Raw genomic sequence first — 23,763 nt, forward strand, 5'->3', positions numbered from 1 at the left:
AACTAAAAAGGAATATTATTAATTGTAAGTACGATACTCTTCCTACAATGATTTTTTTCTAATCCTTATAATATTTTATACAATATAAATAGGTATGGAAAATTTATTTCTACATATAGAAAACAGCTTCGCCCTTTAATTAATATTTATCCAAAAATGATGTCGAGGGATGTATAATATTTACTTTTATTAGAAATTTACGGAAATACACTACGATAAATGGGCAACAAATCGATCGATATATGATTTTGGTTGAACATAATAATAGTATTTTTTTTTAAAACAATTTATTTACTCTTATCGTAAAAAAAATTAAGGGCGCAAATTTTACGATGTAGAGAATTCGCATTTGTTTTTTTTTTATAAATCATAAATTTAATTTTAGTTAGTGAATTCTGTCTGCATATACAAAAGTCAACATAGTTATGTATGTGTAAAAAAGATTTTTACACATGTTTAAAAAACATTTAATATACTTTTTAGCTTTTTTATCTTACATTTGTGAGTTATTGATTGTAAACTTGTATAATGCGTTAAATTTCACGACTTTAAAAGGTTTTCAATCATATTCAAACATCCACGATACAAACAAGTCGATCTTGTCTGAAATAATTAAATGATATTTGCCTAAATTCTAAACATTTTTTTTAACAATTCAATTAACTTACTATACATTTTACGAAATCAAAATAGTGATGTAAAATTGGAGGATTTATTTACAAACTTATTGCACATTGGACTCTAATATAAACTATTGAAAAATCCATATTATTATATTAAAGTAAGCGGTTTATATCCACATACATATATGTACAATACGTTGGAGATCGCATAGTAAAATTAATTACATTTAAAGATTACATACAACGTACTAAAATTTATTTTTAATTATGTACATTTATATTTCTTTAATATTGAGATATTATTGTAGAAAAAATATGGCAACTTTACAGTAAATTTATTTCACAGAGAGCGATTAGTTTGTTTGAATTGTCTGGAGCAAAAAATAATTTTTTTAATGATTAGATATTCTAAAAAGTATAATGAGAAAATAGTGAAATTAATCTATAATTTATAATTGATCCATAATTTCAGAAAAGAGTAGAAATTAGATTTCATTTGGATGAATAGTTTATTTTCCAGGAAAAAAAATCCTAATTTTATCATAGCGTAATGAAACGCGAAAGGGATACACCACAGATTAGCAATGAAAAGCTTGGAAAGATTGTAATTATTTGCTCGATATAATTCAATTCACTATCCACGGAGTCAGAATTTGAATTAATATCGGCTGTAAGCGGGCAAACTCTTATAGCCACATTCTGAATAGTCTTCAAGGGATGATAACAACCACTTTCCCTAACCTTCGTTTTTTTTAAAGGAATAACCCGCAAAGCCTCTGTTTGTAGAGGATTGTCAGCAGGTAGGATGGTAAGGATGTGGAAGGTAAATGTGAAAAATACATCACAAACACCCAGACCAATTGAAAATAAATCCTTCTCGAATTTATTTTGCAATTGGCGAGAACCGAATCCGCGACGCCGGTTTCGCAGTCGAGCGTCTAATTACGCCACGACGCCTGTCCGAGTGTTCTATCGCGGCGCGCGATAGAACACTCGGAATGTTCGTGTGATTGAAAATGATTTACATATTTCTTTTCAAAGGACTCCTCAAAATGTGGTTCAAAATGTGTGACTTATTTAAGTCGATAGTTTAATTATTAGAGGTTCGCATGCGAGTGTTTTTGCCTAGAATTTTCACTCATGAATTACATGAAATTATAGTAACTTTAAACATAAAGAGTAAATCCACTCACAAGTGCCTACTTGTGAGTGAACTTTTAAACTTTATAAGTTTCATGCCTATAGGCTATGAAACTTATAAAGTTGAAGTCTGAGTAGGGACATGATAAACGGTGTTGCATAAGCCGTAGCCAGATTTCAAAGTCACTTGGACGTTAGGTAATTAAAAAAAAAAAAAAAAATCGTACGCGTTATCGATTCTAGTTATCGGGAGACTAGGATATCTAGGAGGTGAGCAGGCACTGCGCCGTCTCGCGCCGGTTTCCCGCGTCCATCACCTCGGCCCACTGCTCGAGGCGCGGCGCGCAGGCCAGCGCCAGGCCGCCGAGCCGCCGGCGCGCCGAGATGAGGAACTCGCCCCGGCCGGCCGCCGCGCCGCACTGGGAGCTGGCGTGCACGCGCGCGTACCAGGCGCCCTCCTCCTCCGCGGCCGGCCGCACGCTGTTCCCGGCCGGAGCCGCCTGGTAGGTGCGCCCGCCCGGCCCGCTGTAGCGCACGAGGCGCGTCACGCGCACCGTCAGCTCGGACGAGTCCAGCTCGGGGCGCTGGCGCATGCCGACTATGATCCCCCGAGTCACTGTGGACAAAAACAAACACACAATTAGCTTAAGACTGACAAAAATCTGTTTAATAAAACTTTTGCTATGTTGCGGACAACCCCTGAAGAGTAGCGACATTCTCCCGTTATGCGGAAACAATTTTTTGATATCTCAACATAGATGAAGAAGAATATGAACTTTTCTTGTAGAATATGGAAATTGAAAATGATGCGGAATGCATTGAAACACGTGTAACAATATATTTGAAGAAATGCCTAATGGTATTAACTAAGTATAAAAATGGATAGATTTTACCACAAAGTGACTGCCGAATCAAGCAATGAAAGAATATGGAAGTCTGGGTTAAACCCCAGGCTTCTATGTTCTTCTTCATCAATGTATGTTGAGATGTCAATTTTTTTTTTTAAATAGTTAAGTGGAGAAACCCAGATTTGTGAACAAATATTTGAACACTCTCAAACTATTGTGTTTCCGGAAGCAGTTCGCATTTTACAAGGTGAAAAGAATTTATTTTACAATACAATTTATGAGACTACATTTTATTACAAAATCCGAAAAATCACTGGTAGTTGGAAAATAGGCCACGAAAATCAGTCAGCTTTAAATAACTGCGCTCTAGATGCTGGTAATCTTGTTTTCCTTTTTGCACAAGAGTGCTGTTTTCGACTAGGTCGAACCACTATATCCAACTAGATCTCTCGAGGGCAACATATGTATGCCTCTTATACTCGTAATAGGAAAATATGCATGGTTTTCTCAAACCTTTGAGAATATTAGATCTTTTTTTATTCACCCAATAATAGTCGGACAGACTCTCATTACGCCCATAGAATGATTTTACGATAGCCTTTCTGAAAAATAAGTTATTTTCATAATTAAAATGTAACTTTGTTTTAAAATCACAATAAATATTTTATTATAATTAATTATAATGTCTACCGGTTTCGAAGCTAACCGCTTCTTTATCAAGACTGATTAATACTATTAGTATTAATCAGAGTATTAATCAGTCTTGATAAAGAAGCGGTCAGCTTCGAAACCGGTAGACATTATAATTAAGTTATAATAAAATATTTAGAGTGATTTTAAAACAAAGTTACATTATAATTATAAAATGGAAAATCACAAAGTTAGTGCTTCAAATATAAATTATAAGTTATTTTCAATTTACGTGGTATATTTATTCTCGCGAGGCACGTAAGCGCACTGCATAAATGAATACCCACTTCTAACAGAGATTCATTAAGACAAATGATTCAAATTGAAATCAATCGGAGCAAATGTTTGCTATCGATCCATTTGCAATGTGGTTCGATGGAGACTCGTCGCGGCGATCTACAAAGGTCCATATCAGATTGATATTAATTTCAGTTGGTCAATAACAATACGGCGATAAAGATTGCTTCAATTTGTTCAATAAATAACAATCAAAATTTTGCTAATGTCAGATATCATTTTTGTCAGACAGTCATTTTTGTTAGACCGACAAAAGTAAGCTGCAAATAAAGAGAAATAGCTCCATTTATAACAATGCGATTTTGTAATATGTGTTTTGGTTAAATTAAAAAAAATAACCTAAAAAATTATTTCAAAATGAATGAGTAGTTTAATCACAGTTGAATAAGGGACTTGTGTAGTATTTTAGGAAAATGTTACTTTACCAATTGTATATTTTTTTTTTAAGTTTTACTTGGTAAATACCACAATTGCTAAAAAATATTTTGTGACGCGTGTTTCGATGCATTCAGCATTATTTTCAAACACCGTATGTGAAGCCAAGTCTAAATTTTAGAGTTTGTGACCTTGGGGCGTTGAAGAGGGGGTACAACGTCCCAAAGAGACTGCCGAATCAATTAACAGATTTATATTTTAGTAGGTAATATGTTTATAAGTATTATTAATAAAAATAATAATGTTATTATTAATAATATTCCAAATTAGTAAACTATTTTAATTAATATCGAGATAACGATAACCGACTCGAATATAGCATTTATCAAACGGTTTTTCTCTTCTCATCTCTCCTTATTTCGTAAATAATTCGCGAAGCTTAGGCTATTTGATACAGAAGGCACTGGAATACATAATAATGTTATATTAGATGTAGAGCATTCTTTCTGTTTAAAAGCTAAGTATGTAAATTAATATGCCCACAAGTCCCCAGTTCTCGTGGTGTTACAGTCTCTTCATATTATTTTGATCGAGTATGGTCAGCGATCACAGATTGATCGCACATATCGAATAGCCATGACGCGGTTACGAATACTATCGAACGACCTCATAATTATTTTGTAGATCAATCAAAATCCCGAGCCACTCAAATATGGACCCCTTTTGACCTTTTAAACTAAACTAGCGCCTAAACTTTATTGTTTTAAAATCAATCGCCGGACATCATCAATACGAAGCGGTTATATTGGCTAAATTTAGAAAAGAGATATGAAATATCGTTAAAAAATTAGTAACTATTACATATTATAATATGCACTTTTTAAACTCGAAACGAATAAATTAGAAAAAGGCAATAAATTCTACATAATTAACCATCAATAATACAACCCATTATGTACTCGTATGTGAATGTGCGTTTGTTTAAAATCTTAAATCTCCTTAAGTTGTTAAACTGATTGTTTTGAACTTTTGACATACGTTACATTACGCGCGTATTTATGTTTTATCTAAAATTTAATCTAATAAATAAGTCCCAAAAAACTGCTTTAATATGAGCAGTTTTAGAAATACCTTGAAACAAAAAGCCCATTTAAAAGGAGATTAAGCCAATTCTCGACCCCTGTAACATATAATTTATCTAGTCATTTACCGTCGTCCTGTATCACATATGCCCAATATCAATGTAAACGCAGCCCAGTTATAGAGTAAGATTAACGAAATTTATATCAACAATAAATAAAAATTTCGAAACTTGTATTTCTTGCGCATTAATTCGACTGTTGATTTTGGAATGAGCGCAAATATAATTGATTATTGGGCTTTTAAAATTTCCAATATCATTATACCAAGGAGGCAAATATACTTTATTATATCCTGTTAAAAAGGTAAGGATCTAGTATTTTGAGAAAATACGCCTGATAACCTGCTTACCTAGAAGTTCCTTATCATCCATCTGGATAAACATTTCGTATCAATATCCTGCCTCAAACACTGCTATCTACACCTTCAAACTTAGGTACTTGGTAGGTACACAAAACTCAGTCAACATAACCACGCGTCAACACGGATGATTCATCTAAGGAAAAATTGAGATACACTTAAGGCGTTGGATACTATATAAGATATTGATAAATTGCAACGCACCTACAAATGCAAGTTTTAAAAATGTCACGTTAATTTTGTCTCTTCTTGGTGGAATCATAATAGGTATTACGTAGGTACGTATATCGAGTTATGACTTAAAAAACTTATTTGTTAAAAAACTTAGACATAAAAATATTCTCAGAAACATCTAAATTCCGGAGTTATTTGTTATTATTGGAATCAATTATTGCTGTAGTTATCTGCGCCATAATTTATTTATGTAATACTCATATTGTGTACATAATTTAGTTGATGAAAGCGTCTTCTTAGTAAAAACAAAGGTTCTAAATTGATTTACTTCAGCCATAAAGAACGGCTTTTTAAGTAAAGGGATTGATTTTAAAAGCATAAAAGCAGCGCTTTGCAGCACTTCATTGAATAATTGAAAGGTTAAAGTGTTGCACGTAAACAAACACACTCGTGGCGTTAGCGATAAACTTATCTTTCTTCAAATACACGCTTGGCTTTTAAAATGTTGGCCGATGTTTACACAGTGCCACAGTGGTACCTACCAACTTTCACAAACACCTTCGTATGAACCTACAGAATGAAACAGGTACGAATACCAAATACATAATATTATTATGAAAATGATTAAATATTATTCAGTTCGTATAGCCATAATATGAAAGAAAAACCTTTAACGCAAGTGACTTAACATACATATGTATAAACCGAAATATGATAGGATACTTCTTTTCGCCAAAGTTGCTTATTTTGGCAAGATATCATAAAAAAATAAGAAATACATATCGTGAAATTATAAATATAATAAGGAGAAAAATATTAAGAGGCTGTTTTTTCTTAGGCTTTTCACAGGCAGAAAATAAAAGGAAGAAATAAAATTCAATAATTCGGTCCATTAGAAACATTCTTTCAGCAATCAGCGATTTCAAGTCAATCAGCAAAAAAAATAATATCAACGTATGTACTTAATAATCTCTATTTCATTTATGTAAGCAATCGACGCTATACTCAATAAAATAATATTTTATTTATAATTTTAATAAGAAAGGGTTACACTATCTTAAAGCTTATACCATCGAGGAAGAATTTTACGAAAATGACGCTCTACGTACCATATTATCTAATATTACTTACAACCGCTAAAAAAACTTTTTAATAATAACATTTTTATCATTTAATTCTAGCGGGGAAGTGATAGTAAATTAAACAAATAATTTTAAATGGTACAAGTAAAGGGCACGATTGATATACCCTTAAGAGCTTAATTTATGAATGTCTCGCGACATTTTGTTCTAAATATACCATAAGACATTTCCATCATTAGTAATTTTTTACAGCCCTCTTATCAACTCGTGTTCCCCTTATTTGGCTCCACCAACACTCGAAAAGCTTTGAATCCTAAATAATTTGACATGCCGAAACACTTTTTAAACCGCATGTAGAATTTATGTCTTCAAGTGGCCGTGTCTTGACTTAAGTAGACTAAAAATCTAGAAATTGTATGTTTTACGTGTGGCCTTATAGGTGAGTGGTTAAAAAGGTACCATTATTCATTCAAAACTTTAAATATATACAACCATAGCGATTTATTTCTTCCATTTTTCTTCTTCAGGTCAATATTTAAGTCACTCAAAGTTTCCTTTTCTAATACCAATAACGTATAACGATGTTTTCAGTATTTATATCAATACAAATAATATTATTTTTTGACATCTCATCAAAGATGAAGAAGAATATGGAAGTCTGGGCATTTACGGGGCTGACGACCGTCTTAGGCTGGTTTAAGTGATCACTTTACACACGTGTAACATTCATCAATTCTACCCATTATTGACAACCACACTACTCAAATTTTTGGAAGTTCTGTATATATGAACCAATTTAGAAACCTTGTTCTTGAATCACTAGAACTTCACTAGAGACATCTATTGGTGAGATGTAAAGAAGCTTTTTATCAAGCAGAAACTCTTATATTATGCCCCGTAAATGCCCAGACTTCCATATTCTTCTTCATCTTTGATGAGATGTCAAAAAATAATATGAAAATAACTCCTGTAATTGGAGATAATCCAGATTTTGTGAACAAGTATTTGGACACACTCAAAATGTTGTAATACAAATAATAATATTAAACGCAATTAATAACTTAATTTTAAAGTCAATATATGTCCAATTTTGATTACAAGCATTTGATTATATTTGTCTGGTTCGTATAACTATTGTCATATCTAATCTAGACTTTTTAAAACTAAAAATATAAACATTGTAATAGATATGATTTTTCCTGATTTATCACGTAGATATAATGAAATAAAACTGTGATTTGACATCGAATCTCCAGATTTTACACGTAGTTAAAAGTTATGTTTATACGCTCATCAATTTTACAGCGGTTTCACGATATTATTTAATGAAATACCAATTAAAACACGTACCTATCAGCAATTCAACATTAATTGGAGAGTAATCGATGATCTTTATTGCGATAATAATTTGTTAACCTGTAAAATACGCGTATCTAAGTATATTAAACTTGTGTTATTTATTTATTAGGAAAGCACTGTTTTTTTTCAAAGCATTGTATACGTACTTTGATTATCTTTACTTTTAACTCGCTGAAACGAACATAAATTTTTTTTAACTTGAATTTTTTGAAATATCTTATGATTGCAACATTTTATAAAACTTTATAACGAGTATAAAATTATGCATTAAGTCATAAATACTTTGACATCAGATCATTATTTACAAGGATGAGTGTGCATATACTATAAATGCGATTAGATTAGAACTATTATGTTTGATTCGCTTCAGATGATCAGTCTTGGAGATCAGGGATCGATGGTAAAATTATTTGACCACTTCTCTTATACAGCAACGGTATCGAAAATTGTTTATTTATTCATGATAATTATTTTTAATTTAATTTCACTAGGTAAATAATACTGGTATTTTACCAAGTGATATTTAAATGAATAGATATTACTACAAAGTGTCTGCCGAATGAATTGATGAAATGATAATTATATTAAAAATGAATCTACTAAGTATAAGAAAACACTATTAGCATTAATAAAAAAATTTAATGTCATTAAAAAATATTATAGTAACAAATGTTGTTTTACTTCGGTAACGTAATTTCATTATTTATTTAACTGGAATTCACCTTGTAAAATTCCATATTTATTAATTTAAAATGTGTTTTGTTATTATTTAGCAAAACGAAATACATATTATAATAAACTTTACCCACAAAATTTCTTTTTAGGTTTATTGTTTATAAAAAACGGTGCAATTACGACGATGATACAAGAGTTTATATATTAAAGTCATATAAACGTCCTAATAAATCTTCTTCTTCTTCTAACCCTTATCCGCACCCAATGGTGCATAGGGCACTGCATCGTATCAGCGCAGTGTTATCTTGATCGTTACTTACATGAAGGCAAGGTCATGCGCAAGGCATGAGCTCCTGCGCTTCAGAGACCAGTCCACGGTAATATAAAATAAATATTGAAGTGTAAAATCACTAATATTGAATTTAATCCCCCTCTAGGAATAGAACCCGGGCCTTTCAGCACGGTAGCTAAACACGCTAACCACTACACCACGGAGGCGGACAAACCTAATAAATAAATAGCAAAGCATTAATTAGTAGAATAAGTCTTAATATTCAAATGAAGTTGAATTCCGTCATACTGATACTAGCACAGGTGCAGCAGGAAACAATATATTTTCATTGTTTGTATATGTGGAAGAAAGCCAACACTTGAAGTACCTATCCGAAGAATAAAAAGGAATTTTTATGCGCCGCGTCGGATCCAGAAAGGTAATCAAACAAACCAATGAAGATGGGTCGCAAGTCTCGTATTATAGAGTGCATTGTAAACAGTTTCTATGGCCCGTGCACTCGTGTTGGACATTGGACATTTCAAGAGAAAAGAGTCGCATCGAGGCTTACGATATTTTACCTCCAAGTGAAAAAAGGGTATATGCCTATTACCGAGCAAAAAAGTTAGTCGTAACTACATGTATTATATGTTGCACTGTAGTCAGTCTAAAGTCTGGAGTGACAATTTAAAACTGTAATATAATATTATCGAGTAAAAAATGTTTTGAAAATATATTGGGTTTTTTTTAAAGCTAATATAAGTTTTATCGATAAGTTTAAGAAATGTGTGTTGCGATGGTTTGGACACGTGGAACGAATGAGTGAGGAAATAACGGTAAAACAAATTTATGAAGCGAATGTAGTTGGAAAATGGAGCAGAGGAAGACCGAGAAAAACTTGCAAGCGTATAATCAGGTATGTCAAATACTTGAAAGCGATCAGGTCAGAGTCAAAATAATTGGCGGGTATGTATGAGGAGATTCATGAATGTGGAAGAGGCGAAGAATGTTTGCAAAGACAGAGTGGTGTGGCGTTCTATTCTCTCTGCCTACCCCTGCGGGGAAGTGGCATGTGGTAAGTTAGTTTAAAAATAAACATTTTTTTCATCACAATGTTTGATGAATGATAGTCCTTAACTTTACGTGACTGTGACAAGAATCAAACCCTGGACTTTAAGCATGTCAGTGAAACACGCTAAACACAATGGTGTACAGATTATAATATAAATACATATTATTTTGTTAAATAAGTACTAGCGTACTTCCATTGTCTGTGAAAAGATTATCCCAAAAATAACATAAGGTGCTAAAAGTGCTATTCGTATTTACAATCCTTTCTTTTGTTTTCTCTGATCGTGACTTTTGTTATAAGAAATAAGAGGCTAACATTTTCACAGAAGAACGACTTAACGCTTTTTATGTTTACTTTGGGTAATGGTAATAGAAAAAACGACTTTAGATATTTACATCAGCATTAAACTGAAATTCTTAAAAGGCGTTAAAAATGTGTATGGTGCGATGTGAGATTTTTGATGATATTCTCTGGCACTACCCTTACCTGAGTTTACAAGTGATAATTATAATACAATAAGCCGGTAAGGAACTCAAAAAAGGGGCTCATTATGATATCCCTCGGTGTAATCCCTCAGAAGGGGTTTCTGGCGATACTGCGAAGGCAATGAAGGTTGGAAGGCAATAGTGCGTTGGTAATGCGGTAGATGGAGGCACGATAGCGGTTTATTTTTCATTTTTCCCGCCTCAATAAGGCCGAGATTAGGGTGAACGGATAATAAGCTCCGTGAAGATTGAACGATTACCGAGAGAGAACATGTGGCACATAGTACAATTCGATACATCGATGATTGATTTTAGTAATATTAAAGACCTATTAACTCGAAAATTTAGTACGTTTATTTATGTTCAAATTAAACGTCGATGATTTTAACGTTAAAAGCCACGCAAGGAGAACAAGAAGTAGGATAAATCTCTATCTATTAGCATTAATAAAAAATCTATCGAACAAAAGAAACGAGATAATTATTTATACGGTTCTTTCGAAGCTGCGACACACGGATCTTGTCGCAATATATCAACACCAACAAAAACCATCTTATTGAATTAAAAATGGTGAACACGAATATTCCAATGGTGATATGAGACGTTATGAGATCCCCTGCGGAGACGACCAGTCGAAATGTACAGGATTTACTTAACGGAGGACCATTATTATACCTACAATACATATCTAAACGGATTTGTAGTACCAAAAGTATACGTTAATTTATCGTATTGCCTTCTGAATACTAGCCATTAGAGAATAGGCTCGCATCAAAATGACGTTAACTTCATACCAAAATACTGTTGTAAGAAATGCTATCTAATTCTCGCGATCATTATACTAAATTAATAAACATCTCGAATTGTTATTTACTTAAACGCGTACAAAACCGGTATCCGCGTAGTGGTATCACGAATAATGCCGTGTTATTTTTTATTAAATAAAATGGACGCGATTTTAACGTAGGTACAAAAAACGCAAGAAGCCATTATTGAATTAGTTTAATACGGAAAAAAATCTCAGGAACGCGGTGTCGATAAAAAAATGAGAAATCGGTACAACAGTTAGATACGAACAATTTGGAATATTTGCATTAAAAATCGATGAAAAATGAAGGGTATCAATCGATTATTGATGGGATTTTTAACGACGCGTTCGTAAATACATGTTAAGACGTCAATCTGTAGTAGGAAATATGTTTATGATGTAAATCAAACGTCAATACATATTACTAAAGTATCGGAATTAGGGTGGGCGCGTCATTTTTATTGCGGTAGATACATAAATCCCTACACGCATAATTGGAGGGGTTAGACTGGAAAAAAAATCCTTCCCGGTGCGCGCACCCCTCTCGTGGTTCAAAAAAAAGAAAAAAACTAAGTAACTTTTGATAACGGAGGGTGGAACGTGGAACAGGTAGTGTGTGCTTTACGGACACGGGTCGTTGAATGCATAATATTTAAAATTGTAAATCAAATACTTTTTGGTACAATTTAACATTATATCTATTAGTATATTCAAAAGTGAATAAGTGAATAATACACGCGATACATATCAAATGTACATAATATGTAATAAGCATACACATTACACACGTGACAATTAAAACAAAAAACAGCATCTTCTAACATATTTCTAATTCAAAATGACGAAATCTCTCTCTTCCAAGCGAATGAAGGCATAATAATCTTTAAAACGAAATTCTCGCTTTAACAAAATATCTAAACAAGTAATTTTTTTCTCTACTCGACTTAATGATTGATCACGTGTCTAAAATGAGAAATACTAAACTAAATATCACAAGTTCTTAAGTTTTACTGCAATAATATTTTAAAATAACTTTATATTTTTCATTCCCACCAGTTTATCGTCAAATTTTAAGTCAATTAGTTTAATACTATGATATTTATCATTTTTAAGCACTAACAGTTTATAAGGAAATATTAGCAAAGTATGATTCACTATTCGCTAGATTATATAAATTGTTTCCCCGCACTATTATTATGTCAGAACACGTCTTGTAATATGTAACTGCAGCAGGTAGAGAAGGCTGTGTGAGGGACCCTGGACTATAAATAACGCGCTACAACCCTAAATTACAGGAACCAAAACACAGGGAAGCAAAAAATGGCGAATGCAAGTGTTGTGAGGAGGCCGCACTGTAATGGTGAAGGGATAAAAGGAAATCTCAGGCTACAAAAACACTTCTCACCCTACTGAAACGGTTACGAATAACCCTTGTTGAAATAAATAAACGTTAAGGACTAAAATCAAATAATAATAAAACCCTTATCCGCACCCCAATGGCGCATAGGGCACTGCTTCATATAAACGCAGTGTTATCTCAATCGTTTACACATGAAGGAAAGGTGATCAGCCCTCCGCTTCAGGTACCAGTCGAGGGTAATATTGAATAAATATTACATATTATTTTTTGACATCTCATCAAAGATGAAGAAGAATATGGAAGTCTGGGCATTTACGGGGCTTACGACCGTCATAGGCTGGTTTGAGTGATCACTTTACACACGTGTAACATTCACCAATTCTACCCATTATTGACAAACACACTACTCAAATTCTTGGAAGTTCTATATATATGAACCAATTTAGAAACCTTGTTCATGAATCACTAAAACTTCACTAGAGACATCTATTGGTGAGATGTAAAGAAGCTTTTTTAGTATTTGGACACACTCAAAATGTTGTAAATAAATATTACAGTGTAAAAATCACTTATATTTATTTAACCCCCCCTGGGAATCGAACCCGGGACCTCCAGAACGGTAGCCAAGCGTGCTGACCATTACACTACGGAGGCGAACAAAATCAAATACAGAATTTTATTCATTAGTGTTTGAACAAATCAATTTTTTGGTACAATGTATCAACTATTTATAATAAAGTTATAAAGTTTTAAAACAAGCTAAACGGATGTGATTAATGTAGGATGAAGTTAAAATACATCAGCGTACGTTTTTATTTTATTAATTTTTTCAATAAGAACAAGTTTCCCTGGAGAATGTTAAATGTTTCTAAAATGTTAAATGACTCTAAAATTAAAAATCTAAAATGCACATAAAGTGCTGTATGGTTTCGTAATATATTAGTCAACGGTTTATATCGTAAAATAGTAATATGACTTTAAATGCAAAATTAGCGTGTCTTATTTTCAAAAACAAATTACGAAAACAAGTACAGTGCCGTTGTATATATTGAACCAATTAATTTTATATAATTCCATATTTCATCAGAAAAGGTTTAACTTATATCGAATAGGTCAAGAAGAAGAAAATATGATTGATATTGATGAAAAGTGTAGGATACGAGTGAGTACATAAAATATCCCAGGTACAATTTAATTATTAGAGTTATTCCGGAATGGTTAGAAATCTTCTGTAAAGTTAATAAAAGGATTATCAGAAGAACGTCGTGTCTTCCCTTGGTTTTACAAAAGGACACACGAACATTCGACAAATTGCGAGATTCCCAAAATGCTAATGTCACTAAACCCGGTAAGCCAATTTGGCCACATTTATATTCTGCGGCCGGAGTAATAAAATACTTAAGGCTAATTAAGGCACATGTGGAGCACCAAACCTGGGACCCCGAGCAAAAACTAACCGCCCGAGGGACCTGTATCTAAGGCAGTATAAATTGCATCATTATCTAAGTTATAGTGAAATTCCTATATGGACGGTCTCCTATATGAGTGGTCAGGGTATCTTTGATTATTTAATTTTGAAAAGAATAAGCAGTTTATGTTATTATTCAATTAGATACATTGATAAAGGATAATAATATTATGCAGATATTCGTAAGGTGTACGCAATCAACTCTCAGATAGCGTTTATAATATCCACAAATTTCAAACAGCTTTTGTAAGTCTTTTTAAACATTGACAGTTATTACTAATCAGTTTTTAGTCGATTGTAAGATATTGATTCACAGCAGTAGGCCCACTTATGCGTACAATTGTAATAAATATATACATAACAAGAAGGCGATCAATACGATCAACGGTAAAATATTCTTCTTCTTTTTCTTCTAATTCTTATCCGTACCTAATGTTACATATGGCACAGCATCGAATCGATTCAGTTTTATTTTGATCGTTGATTGCATGAAGCCAAGGTGCAACCAAATTAGCGGACTATTGGCGTAATTAGCTTTAAATTATATAATCCAAAAACCGAATAAACAATCGACTTCTTTTAATAATAATAATAATAAAACCCTTATCCGCACCCCAATGGTGCATAGGGCACTGTGTCATATAAACGCAGTGTTATCTTGATCGTTTACACATGAAGGAAAGGTGATCAGCCCTCCGCTTCAGTTACCAGTCCATGGTAATATTGAATAAATATTACAGTGAAAAAATCACTCATATTTATTTTACCCCCCTTGGGAATCGAACCCGGGACCTCCAGAACGGTAGCTGAGCGTGCTGACCATGACACTACGGAGGCGGACACGGCTTTTAAAGAAGTCATTATTTAATTAGATCTTTCAATTCTATCACTTGTGTCTGATGGTAATCTATGTGAAAGAAAAACTTTAACTGTTATCAGAAAATTGTATTAAGACTCATTGAACTTGATTTCATTAATAAATATTTTAAAGTTTTTATTTTATTTAAACTCGCCGGAATACGTGAAACTTCAGGTCGAATAAGTTAAACTAAATAATGCGAAGCTCGTTGTAATATTTTTCACGTAATTACCATTTTATTGATTTGGATACATGCACAAATTCACTAAAATCCCACATCGTTGTTACGACCAAACACTACACTAAACGGTCTTCCTATAGCCCGACCCTTTTTTGTACACTTTTGGACCTTTTTACGAGATTTTTATTGTCTACGAATTCCGCCAAATACGGAGCTAATTTAATATTTATACAAGGATTCTGTCCGGAACGTGACCCCCATAATAATTGAATACTTAGTGGACTGGCGTTCTTTCCAACACATTTGATGGCTCCATAAGATAAACATTTATATGGTTTACTGCAGTATAAAGTGTTGCCGGACAAAAATAATGACGAAAGATATAAGTATTTATATTATGTTTGTATCGCGCAGCGCATACAAAATAAACAAAATAATGTTAATTTTTGAAATATGATATTAAATCAGAAATTTTGGCCTTACTGCTCCGTGTAGTGTCTTGATGAATACTGATCATAAATAAAAGTGACTCCATTTTAATTCAATTGTTTGGCATTACGTTCGTATTTTACGAAAATGACTCTATCCAAAATTATCATTATTGTTATTATTACGCAAATTTACATTTCGCTCACTCCTTTCAAGAACGTCATAAATCAAAAAACTTGATTTTTCAGGAGAACGGTTTTAAAGTTTAAAAATATAATACAATGTATTAAAAATAAATATCAAGCCACTTATTGAACTTTTTACTGTGCAACAGATCTTTTTAGGTTTAACTTGAAGGTTTTTTCCCCATTTGAAAAATATTTAGTATATTTAAAAAAAATCATTAAACAATACCTTTTCTTCAAAATGCAAAAACAACACTTTCTGACCTGTAGCGGGTAAATATTAAGTTAAAAATATGCCTCTTTTGCTGGGATATAGTACATTTTCTGAACATTCCGAAAACACGCACAACTGAAAATTGACGATTTTTGATTTATGACGTTCTTGAAAGGAATGAGCGATTTGTAAGTTTTGCATAACAGACGAACATATGAGGGAGTTAACATGGATGATATTCGTATAACGATAAAACATTGGAAATATTCCGCCTATCAAGAAGAAAAATGCATTTTGTTTTATCTGTCAAATATAATATATGACGCAGTAGAGTTTTAATGCTCTCTTCCAGTTTTCATCAAAGCAGATAATTGATTATAAATAGCTATGCTAAGAATATGTTTTATTCTTTTTTATTGTATGTTTTTCTGGGATGCTCAAACTTCCATCTTCTTCCATCAGACTTCCATCGTCACATAAAAAAAAGAACGATAGATATTTCTTATCGAATTGAGACACACACAAGATTTACCTCATTCTATTACAGACAAGTAATATTTGAAACACTGCTATCAGTATTTCTCCCACCTACGTTCATAAACTGGTGCATCGAGAATCGAGATTCGTGCGTCACTATCTGCAGTCGATCATATCAAATGCAGTTAACGATATCGAACCCAATTAAGTGTATTAACGACGATGTTATGATCGGCGAGCCGACCGCGCGAACCTTTATTGGAGGACATACATGTATGTAATTATTATTGCGCATTCGGTGGTTCTCAGAAAATGGCGGGATTCGAGATTGCTACTTTCATGTGGCAGAGATTTAACGATGTGCGACTTGAAACTTTCTTTATTGGAATATGAAAATCATGGGATCGCGCCGCGAGAGGCGATAACGGATAACTTTTACTCGGCTTCCGTGACTTGAATTGCTTAATACAATGGTTTGCAGTCCAAATAAAGTAATAAAGCTCTTGTCTTGTGATTCAATTACGTAAATGATTTTATAGAGCGTAGTAGAAGCACACGTAAACATAAACATACCTAGATTTAACATTTTTTTGACATCTCAACAAAGGTGAAGAAGAATATGGAGGTCTGAGCATGTACAGGGATTACGACCGTCATAAGCTTGGTTAAGTGATTACTTTACACACGTGTAACATTAACCAATTCTACTCATGATTGACAACCACACTACTTAAATTCTTGAAACTTCTAGATATATTGATCAAACTTGTAACACAGTACGCGCGAGTTCACAATAGCCATCAATGGTTGGATGAGGAAAGCTTTTATTAAGCAAAGACTCTTTCCACTTGTATGTGAGGTCCGAATCCTGGATTATATTCACATGCTTGAGAAACAAGATTTTCAGCTTATAATTTGACCAGTTAATTTATTTACAACATTTTTTTTTGTATATTAAAAGCATTAATAACTTTGTGGTAGGTATGGTCTCCTTATCATCCATCGTTCACTTTGTGTAATACCACTTTTATAAATAATAATAAAAGTGGTATTACACAAATTGAACAATGGATTAACGATTGGCATAATAATGATTGGCACGCGTATTGTTGCCAGCCCATTAAATATGAGATATTAAATAACAGCATTGAAGTACACTCACGTACACACAATATAAGAGAGTGTTTTAACATTATGAGTGCGTCCAAACACTTGTTCACAAGTATTTGGACAAACTCGAAATAACTAGATTTTTTTATGCATTGTAATCTTAAATGATTTTTATTTATGTCGGGTTTTGGTGTCGGGTGGTGGTCCCGTGGTTAGTGTCGCGGACTCTCAAGTCAGAGTTTCTCGTTTCGAACTCACTCTACCACAATTTGATACCTATTTCTAATAATGAGCCGCTTAGGCTCACGGAAATAGTATGAAATTGAAATATTTGTGTAAATAATAAAAAAAAAACACATATAAGTATTACTCTTAATTTTTTTTAAAAAAAAATGGTGTTTCACTTACCCAGGTCACTATTACAGAAAGCGTTGGCCATTTCTTGGTCGGTGCAGGGCCGGCACTCCTCGGCCGCCGGGTCGTACGAGTGCGCCGGCAGCGCCTGCAGGTCGTACAGCAGTCTCGCCGGCCTCCTCGGAGCGTCGCCCGCCGAGGGCGTAGCCTCCACATACACGGCAGCCTGGCCCCCTTTAGATTTGAAGCACCGTACGCGAGAACTTCGTCCGTCATCCGGTGAAAACAAAGGCAGTAATCCGCGACTGCCCTCCAAGAACAAACGAGCTGGGAAATCTTCCTCTTTAGTCTTATTTTTAGCCGGCTTTTCTTTCTTTTCTACCACAAATGGAAAATCGTCTTCGAAGTAATCTTCGTTGACTCTCCATTCCTTCTTGAAGCCGTCTTGGGCTTTAAGCTTCATCTCTCTGAAATCCAGGACGCGGTCTTCGCTGTAGAGGTCCGGTTCTTGGTCGTCCTCCTCGCTGGACGAGAGGATCCTGACGCAGACCCGGAAGTCCTTGTTGGAGTTCTGCAGGCGCAGGATGACCCGCAGCGCTCCGCGGGGATAGAGCCACGTGATCCTGCCGGCCTTGCAGCGCAGGTACACGGGCGTCACTTCTCGGGATGTCCCACTCGTGAGACCGCTGAAACAAAACAACAACACAAAGTTAACTCGTGCTTAGATAAACATGAATATGCAAGCCGAATAACATATTCAATCTCAAACTTAAGGAATAAAAATACATTAGAGATACAAAATGCTCACGTTTAAGAAATGTTCTGGGAATTCTAGAAATATTTTGATTTTGATTATTCAGTACAAAATTATATTAATGTATCGTTCTTATTACGACTACTACTACTACTGCTACTATCACGCAGTTTCCCCGCAGGGGTAGGCAGAGACGATGAAACGCTACACTCTTCTGTCCTGACATACACTCCTCGCTTCCTTCACATCCATACATCTAGTCATTTAAGCCCTCCGACTTTTGACACCACCAGATTTTAAATTTCGATTTATCTGACCGTGTCAAGTCTTGTTGGGCCCTCCTCGATCTGTTCTACTGCTCACATTCACCACATACACTTTCTTATTCATTCTCTCGCTATCCATTCGCTCCACATGTCCATACCACCTTGAATAGCTTATTAACGTTCTTATCTACGTTGGGACGCCCTTTCTGCTTTGATCGATGAATAATAATCAATAAAAAATAAAAGGAAACTCCGTCGTATTATGCATTCTATGACGTAAAAACACCGTTTGAGAACATTCTAGATTGGTATGATAAAAAGTAGTGCTGCAGAAATATCGCCGCTCCATCGGGAGCCGTATCTATAGTACAGCGCCTGATGCTGCGAAGGCAATGGCAATACTAATTCATAAATAGCTAACACCGAGCTGTCGCGGTCCATTAGCAAGTTTTATTGGAATTTATGTATACGCTGCTAGCTCCGCTAAACAGCTTCTCTCGGGACATTGTCATAGCCGCCATTTGGCACTCTCCACGGCTGATTGGCACGCGTATTGTTGCCTGCCCATTAAATATGAGATATTAAATAACACGCATTGAAGTACACTCACGTACACACAATATTATCGTGCGTGTATCACCGCCAATAATAGAACCTGGTAGCTGAAATCACGATATAGAATCGTGTATGAGTAATATTTGTCTGCGAAGTGTTGAACATAATCATAGAGCTTTTAGTGATAAATTATGAAATTTAAAATGGTCAAAGTATTAAGACAATCTGGTAGACACTGGCAACATTAAAAAAGAAACGAGGTTTTTATAAAAATGATGGAATTGTAAAATAGTTTTCGTAACTTTTAAAAAATTTCCGCTTGATCCAATAGAAGGACTTAAAAAAACATAATTACAGGAAACATGGGATGTAACGAGTCATAGGACTTTATCCTGAAAGGTTTATAGGTATGTTTATACGCGTTAAAATTAGAAAAACCCGTAAAAAAATATTGACCTAATGAACTGATGTGTTTTCTCTGATTTTCTTATCATGGTTTTCTCATGAATAGGACCCAGCCGATCATCCTACCTGATCCTCACACAAAGCTAGTTGGATGTATAAAAATAATTATTTTGCTGAATATAAGCTTTATATTTACATCATAAAAAAAGATAGATAATAACTCGCAACTTCAATAGTTTTTTTTAACTACTATATAAATATTTGTTTACTTTACATATAACTACATTTTTAAAAATGTATGCCTTAGCACAAGGTGCGGAGACCACAAAAAATTCCGAGCAAATAAATCCTACCACCATTTTTGAAATGTGTTTTTATGTAAATTTTATTGTTAATGTATAATGTTCCATGAACCGCAAGATGTAAATTTATCAAACATGGGAGTATGTATTACGTATTCCACTAAAGAGTAATGTACAAACAACGCTGACAAATCTAATTTACTAACGTTATTAGTTTCTATGGACGAGATGTAAATATTTGTACAATTGTTTAAACGCCCCGTTATAGCGTTGTGTCGGTTATTATCGGGAACATTGAATCCGTCTGTTTCAAAAATCGCCAACTCCTCTTTGGTAATTTTCAAGTAAATAGAGTATTTTCAAGTTTATTGCAAGTACCTACCTAGTAATTCAATGTGTAGCAAACATGCTTTCAGATACATATGTGTGTGATTATAAAAAAAAAATAGAGTTATAAACTCTGGAATTATCAAAATTGATATTAAGATGGGTTTACTGTGACTAATTTGGTATATACACATTTCTCAACACTTCTTAAGACTCAGTATTCGATAAATCGCAAGTTAATTTTCTTGAAACCCAAGTAACATTTGTTGTAATTGCTTTTTTTTTTCTTAAAACACCATTATTGTTTTTTTTTTTAAAAATCTTCGAAATAAAAATATGGTTTTGAAAAGAAAAAAAAAGAGTTATTAAAAGGTGAGGAGTTAAAAATTTTATAAATACTTTTTTCAATATAAAATACAAAGTGAAAAAATTAAAATTCAATTAAAAAAACTCAATTGCGTATAGTTATAAGCCATCAATAACTCAATTATTGTATGATTCTACGGAGTTATCGACTTTTGAAATAGACGGACTCATTGTAGCCAAGTACGAGCGAGACGAATTATTCAGAATCGACTACAACAGACTATTGTCTAGTCTTGTGGAAACACATCCTTCAACACTAACTCAACAATCGTCACATATGTTTACTTTTCATTATTGTTATGATATATGACAGAGCGCTCCTATGAATATTAAGGAATAGTTAAGGTTGTTTAGTTACCGAAGGTGAGGTTCAAGCGTTGACGATGAAATAAGTTTCCAAGAACTGCTATTCACAATATTTCTCTCATTTAATATGTAGTGATAATAACCATTTAATGTGTAGTAATTAATTTTATCCGCCTCTGTAGTGTAATGGTCAGCACGCTCGGCTACCGTTCTGGAGGTCCCGGGTTCGATTCCCAGGGGGGTCAAATAAATATACGTGATTTTTTCACTGTAATATTTATTAAATATTACCCTGGACTGGTACCTGAAGCGGAGGGCTGATCACCTTTCCTTCGTGTGTAAACGATCAAGATAACACTGTCTTCATATGAAGCAGTGCCCTATGCACCATTGGGGTGCGGATAAGGGTTTTATTATTATTATTATTAATGAATACATTGTTTATTGTAAATAAAATTATTGTAAATAAAATAATGATGATGACGACATGAAATCAGGAATGTTTGAAGTTTCAATAGCTTTTCTAGATATATATCAGAGAACAAAATGTTTATTTTTTAATATTAAATCATAGACTTTTTTAACGGATTTTTATTTTAAATTTGTTATAATAATAAAAATAATTTTGAATAATTCATATAGCGCCATTTTCGTAAAATACTACCTCACAGGCGCTTAAATAGATGAGGATTATTATGATATAAAAATGATAATAATAGATAATTTAAAAAAATATATATTAAAGAGAAACGTGGTCAATCGGCTGAGTTTGATAGGGAAAAGTGGAGTCGACGTATTATTGAGCCTTCTTTTCGGTTTTCTTGGGCTGGAGCATAGCCAAGATTTTTTATTAAAAATAATGCAAGGGGTTCACAAAGATATTTGATAAATAACTATATTTAAAAATATTTGGAAAAAAACAGTGTGTATACCACAAAAACTACCGATTAAAAGTTAAAGTGTTTTTAATAGTAGGAAATATAGTGGTTAAGTTCATGTATGTAAGAGTACATTTAAAAAAATGTAATGGTATGGACGGTCGCGTCGCGTGCGCTACGTGCGCGAAGACACTTTGTGATCTGCGTACGCGTGCACTCGATGACGTCCACATTAAACAGGACACTTTAGTCCCCTTTTTGTCAGGAGGCAGGTTGGACTGAAGCGAGTATTAATTAAAACACGGTATTGACTATTTATATAAATGTTTATTTAAAAACAACAATACGACAGTCAATACTCATGTGCTTCCAAACAGCTCTGTTAAGTTATGTTACACCCGACTCTCACGAAATACCAAATTAGACTATGTTAAAAAGCCCTCTTCCTTTAGGATAGGGAATCATAAAATGCTGTACCGATTTATGATGGCCATGGGAACGCATCTAAAGCCGGACAACACGTGACGAGTCCCTCGACTTTCTAAAAAGGACAATAAAAGTGGGAATGAGAAATGGCAAGGCCATTACAAAAAACAAGTATGTTTCTAAATTTTAACTGTTTATTATTCAGAAAAAAAATCGATCTGGTTACCGCGTTGATTCACTTTTAATAGTTCGATCGAAAAAATATTGCAATAATACATGTAATTTTATGAAACGGCGCACTGGTCTGTATTTAAATTGATTGTATAACTTTAATAATAGCGTTGATTAGTTGCCATATCCTGGTTGTAAAAGGTGTAAAAAATATATATAGGTGTTTACCTACACGATCATTCTAGTAAATATCAACTGTTACTATTAATAAACTAACGCTTTATGCAGTCACTGGATATAATTCTAGCTAGACTAGTAGGTAGGTACCTATACATTTGTAATTTGAGTGTGGCAACTTTCAATAAGCACGAGCGACACGAATGAGTTATGTATCCTAGTATAACGCGGACACGAGTCTGGGTGAAATAAAAAGCAAGTGCTCAGACTCATTCTGCCTTACTAAGCGAAGACGGGGTAACTGACGTTATTAGGTAATTTTATGGTTTTGGTTTTGCATGAGATTGATATTGTACTGTAATGTTGGTATGTCCATGAAATGTAATTGGAGACACATCGGAAATATAAGTGAATGATGGTACGAACGGCAGCCGTGGCGACCAAATGGCCAATGTTATTTTTGATACTTAAGGCCCAGTATTCGTTAAATTGCAAATTATTTTTCTCTCATTTGACGAAATTGTTATTTTCTTCTTAAAACACCGTTTTTGTGTTGAAAATTGATATTTTCTTCGAAATAAATACTATAGTTTTGAAAAGAAAAGAGTTATGAAAAGGTAAAGATTTTAAAATATATGAAAATATTTTTTCAATATAAATTCTAAAAAACAAAAAAATCTAATAAACATACTAAAACAATTGAGCGTGGAGACACGTCCAGCTCTGAGCGAGGCCGAGCGCATTCTGAGATGAATTATTTTATAATTATTATTGAGTTATTATATAGACCTGAA

General features: G+C 33.7%; 1 protein-coding gene across 1 annotated transcript in view; it reads right to left on the minus strand.

Moving 5' to 3' along the window:
• Window positions 1-286: 286 nt before the first annotated feature.
• Window positions 287-23,763, minus strand: part of LOC148304879 (meteorin-like protein) — a 105,228-nt gene continuing 81,751 nt past the window's right edge. The window contains exons 2-3 of the mRNA XM_088267572.1: window positions 18,091-18,722; window positions 287-2,379 (exon numbers count right to left, since the gene is read on the minus strand). Of these exons, the coding sequence (XP_088123698.1) occupies window positions 2,027-2,379; window positions 18,091-18,722 (985 nt within the window). The 3' untranslated portion in view covers window positions 287-2,026. The remainder of the gene's footprint in view (window positions 2,380-18,090; window positions 18,723-23,763) is intronic.

Source organism: Brachycentrus maculatus, unplaced genomic scaffold (assembly GCF_059751285.1).
Source record: "Brachycentrus maculatus isolate JH-2025_06_01 unplaced genomic scaffold, ASM5975128v1 h1tg000299l, whole genome shotgun sequence".
NCBI lineage: Eukaryota > Metazoa > Arthropoda > Insecta > Trichoptera > Brachycentridae > Brachycentrus > Brachycentrus maculatus.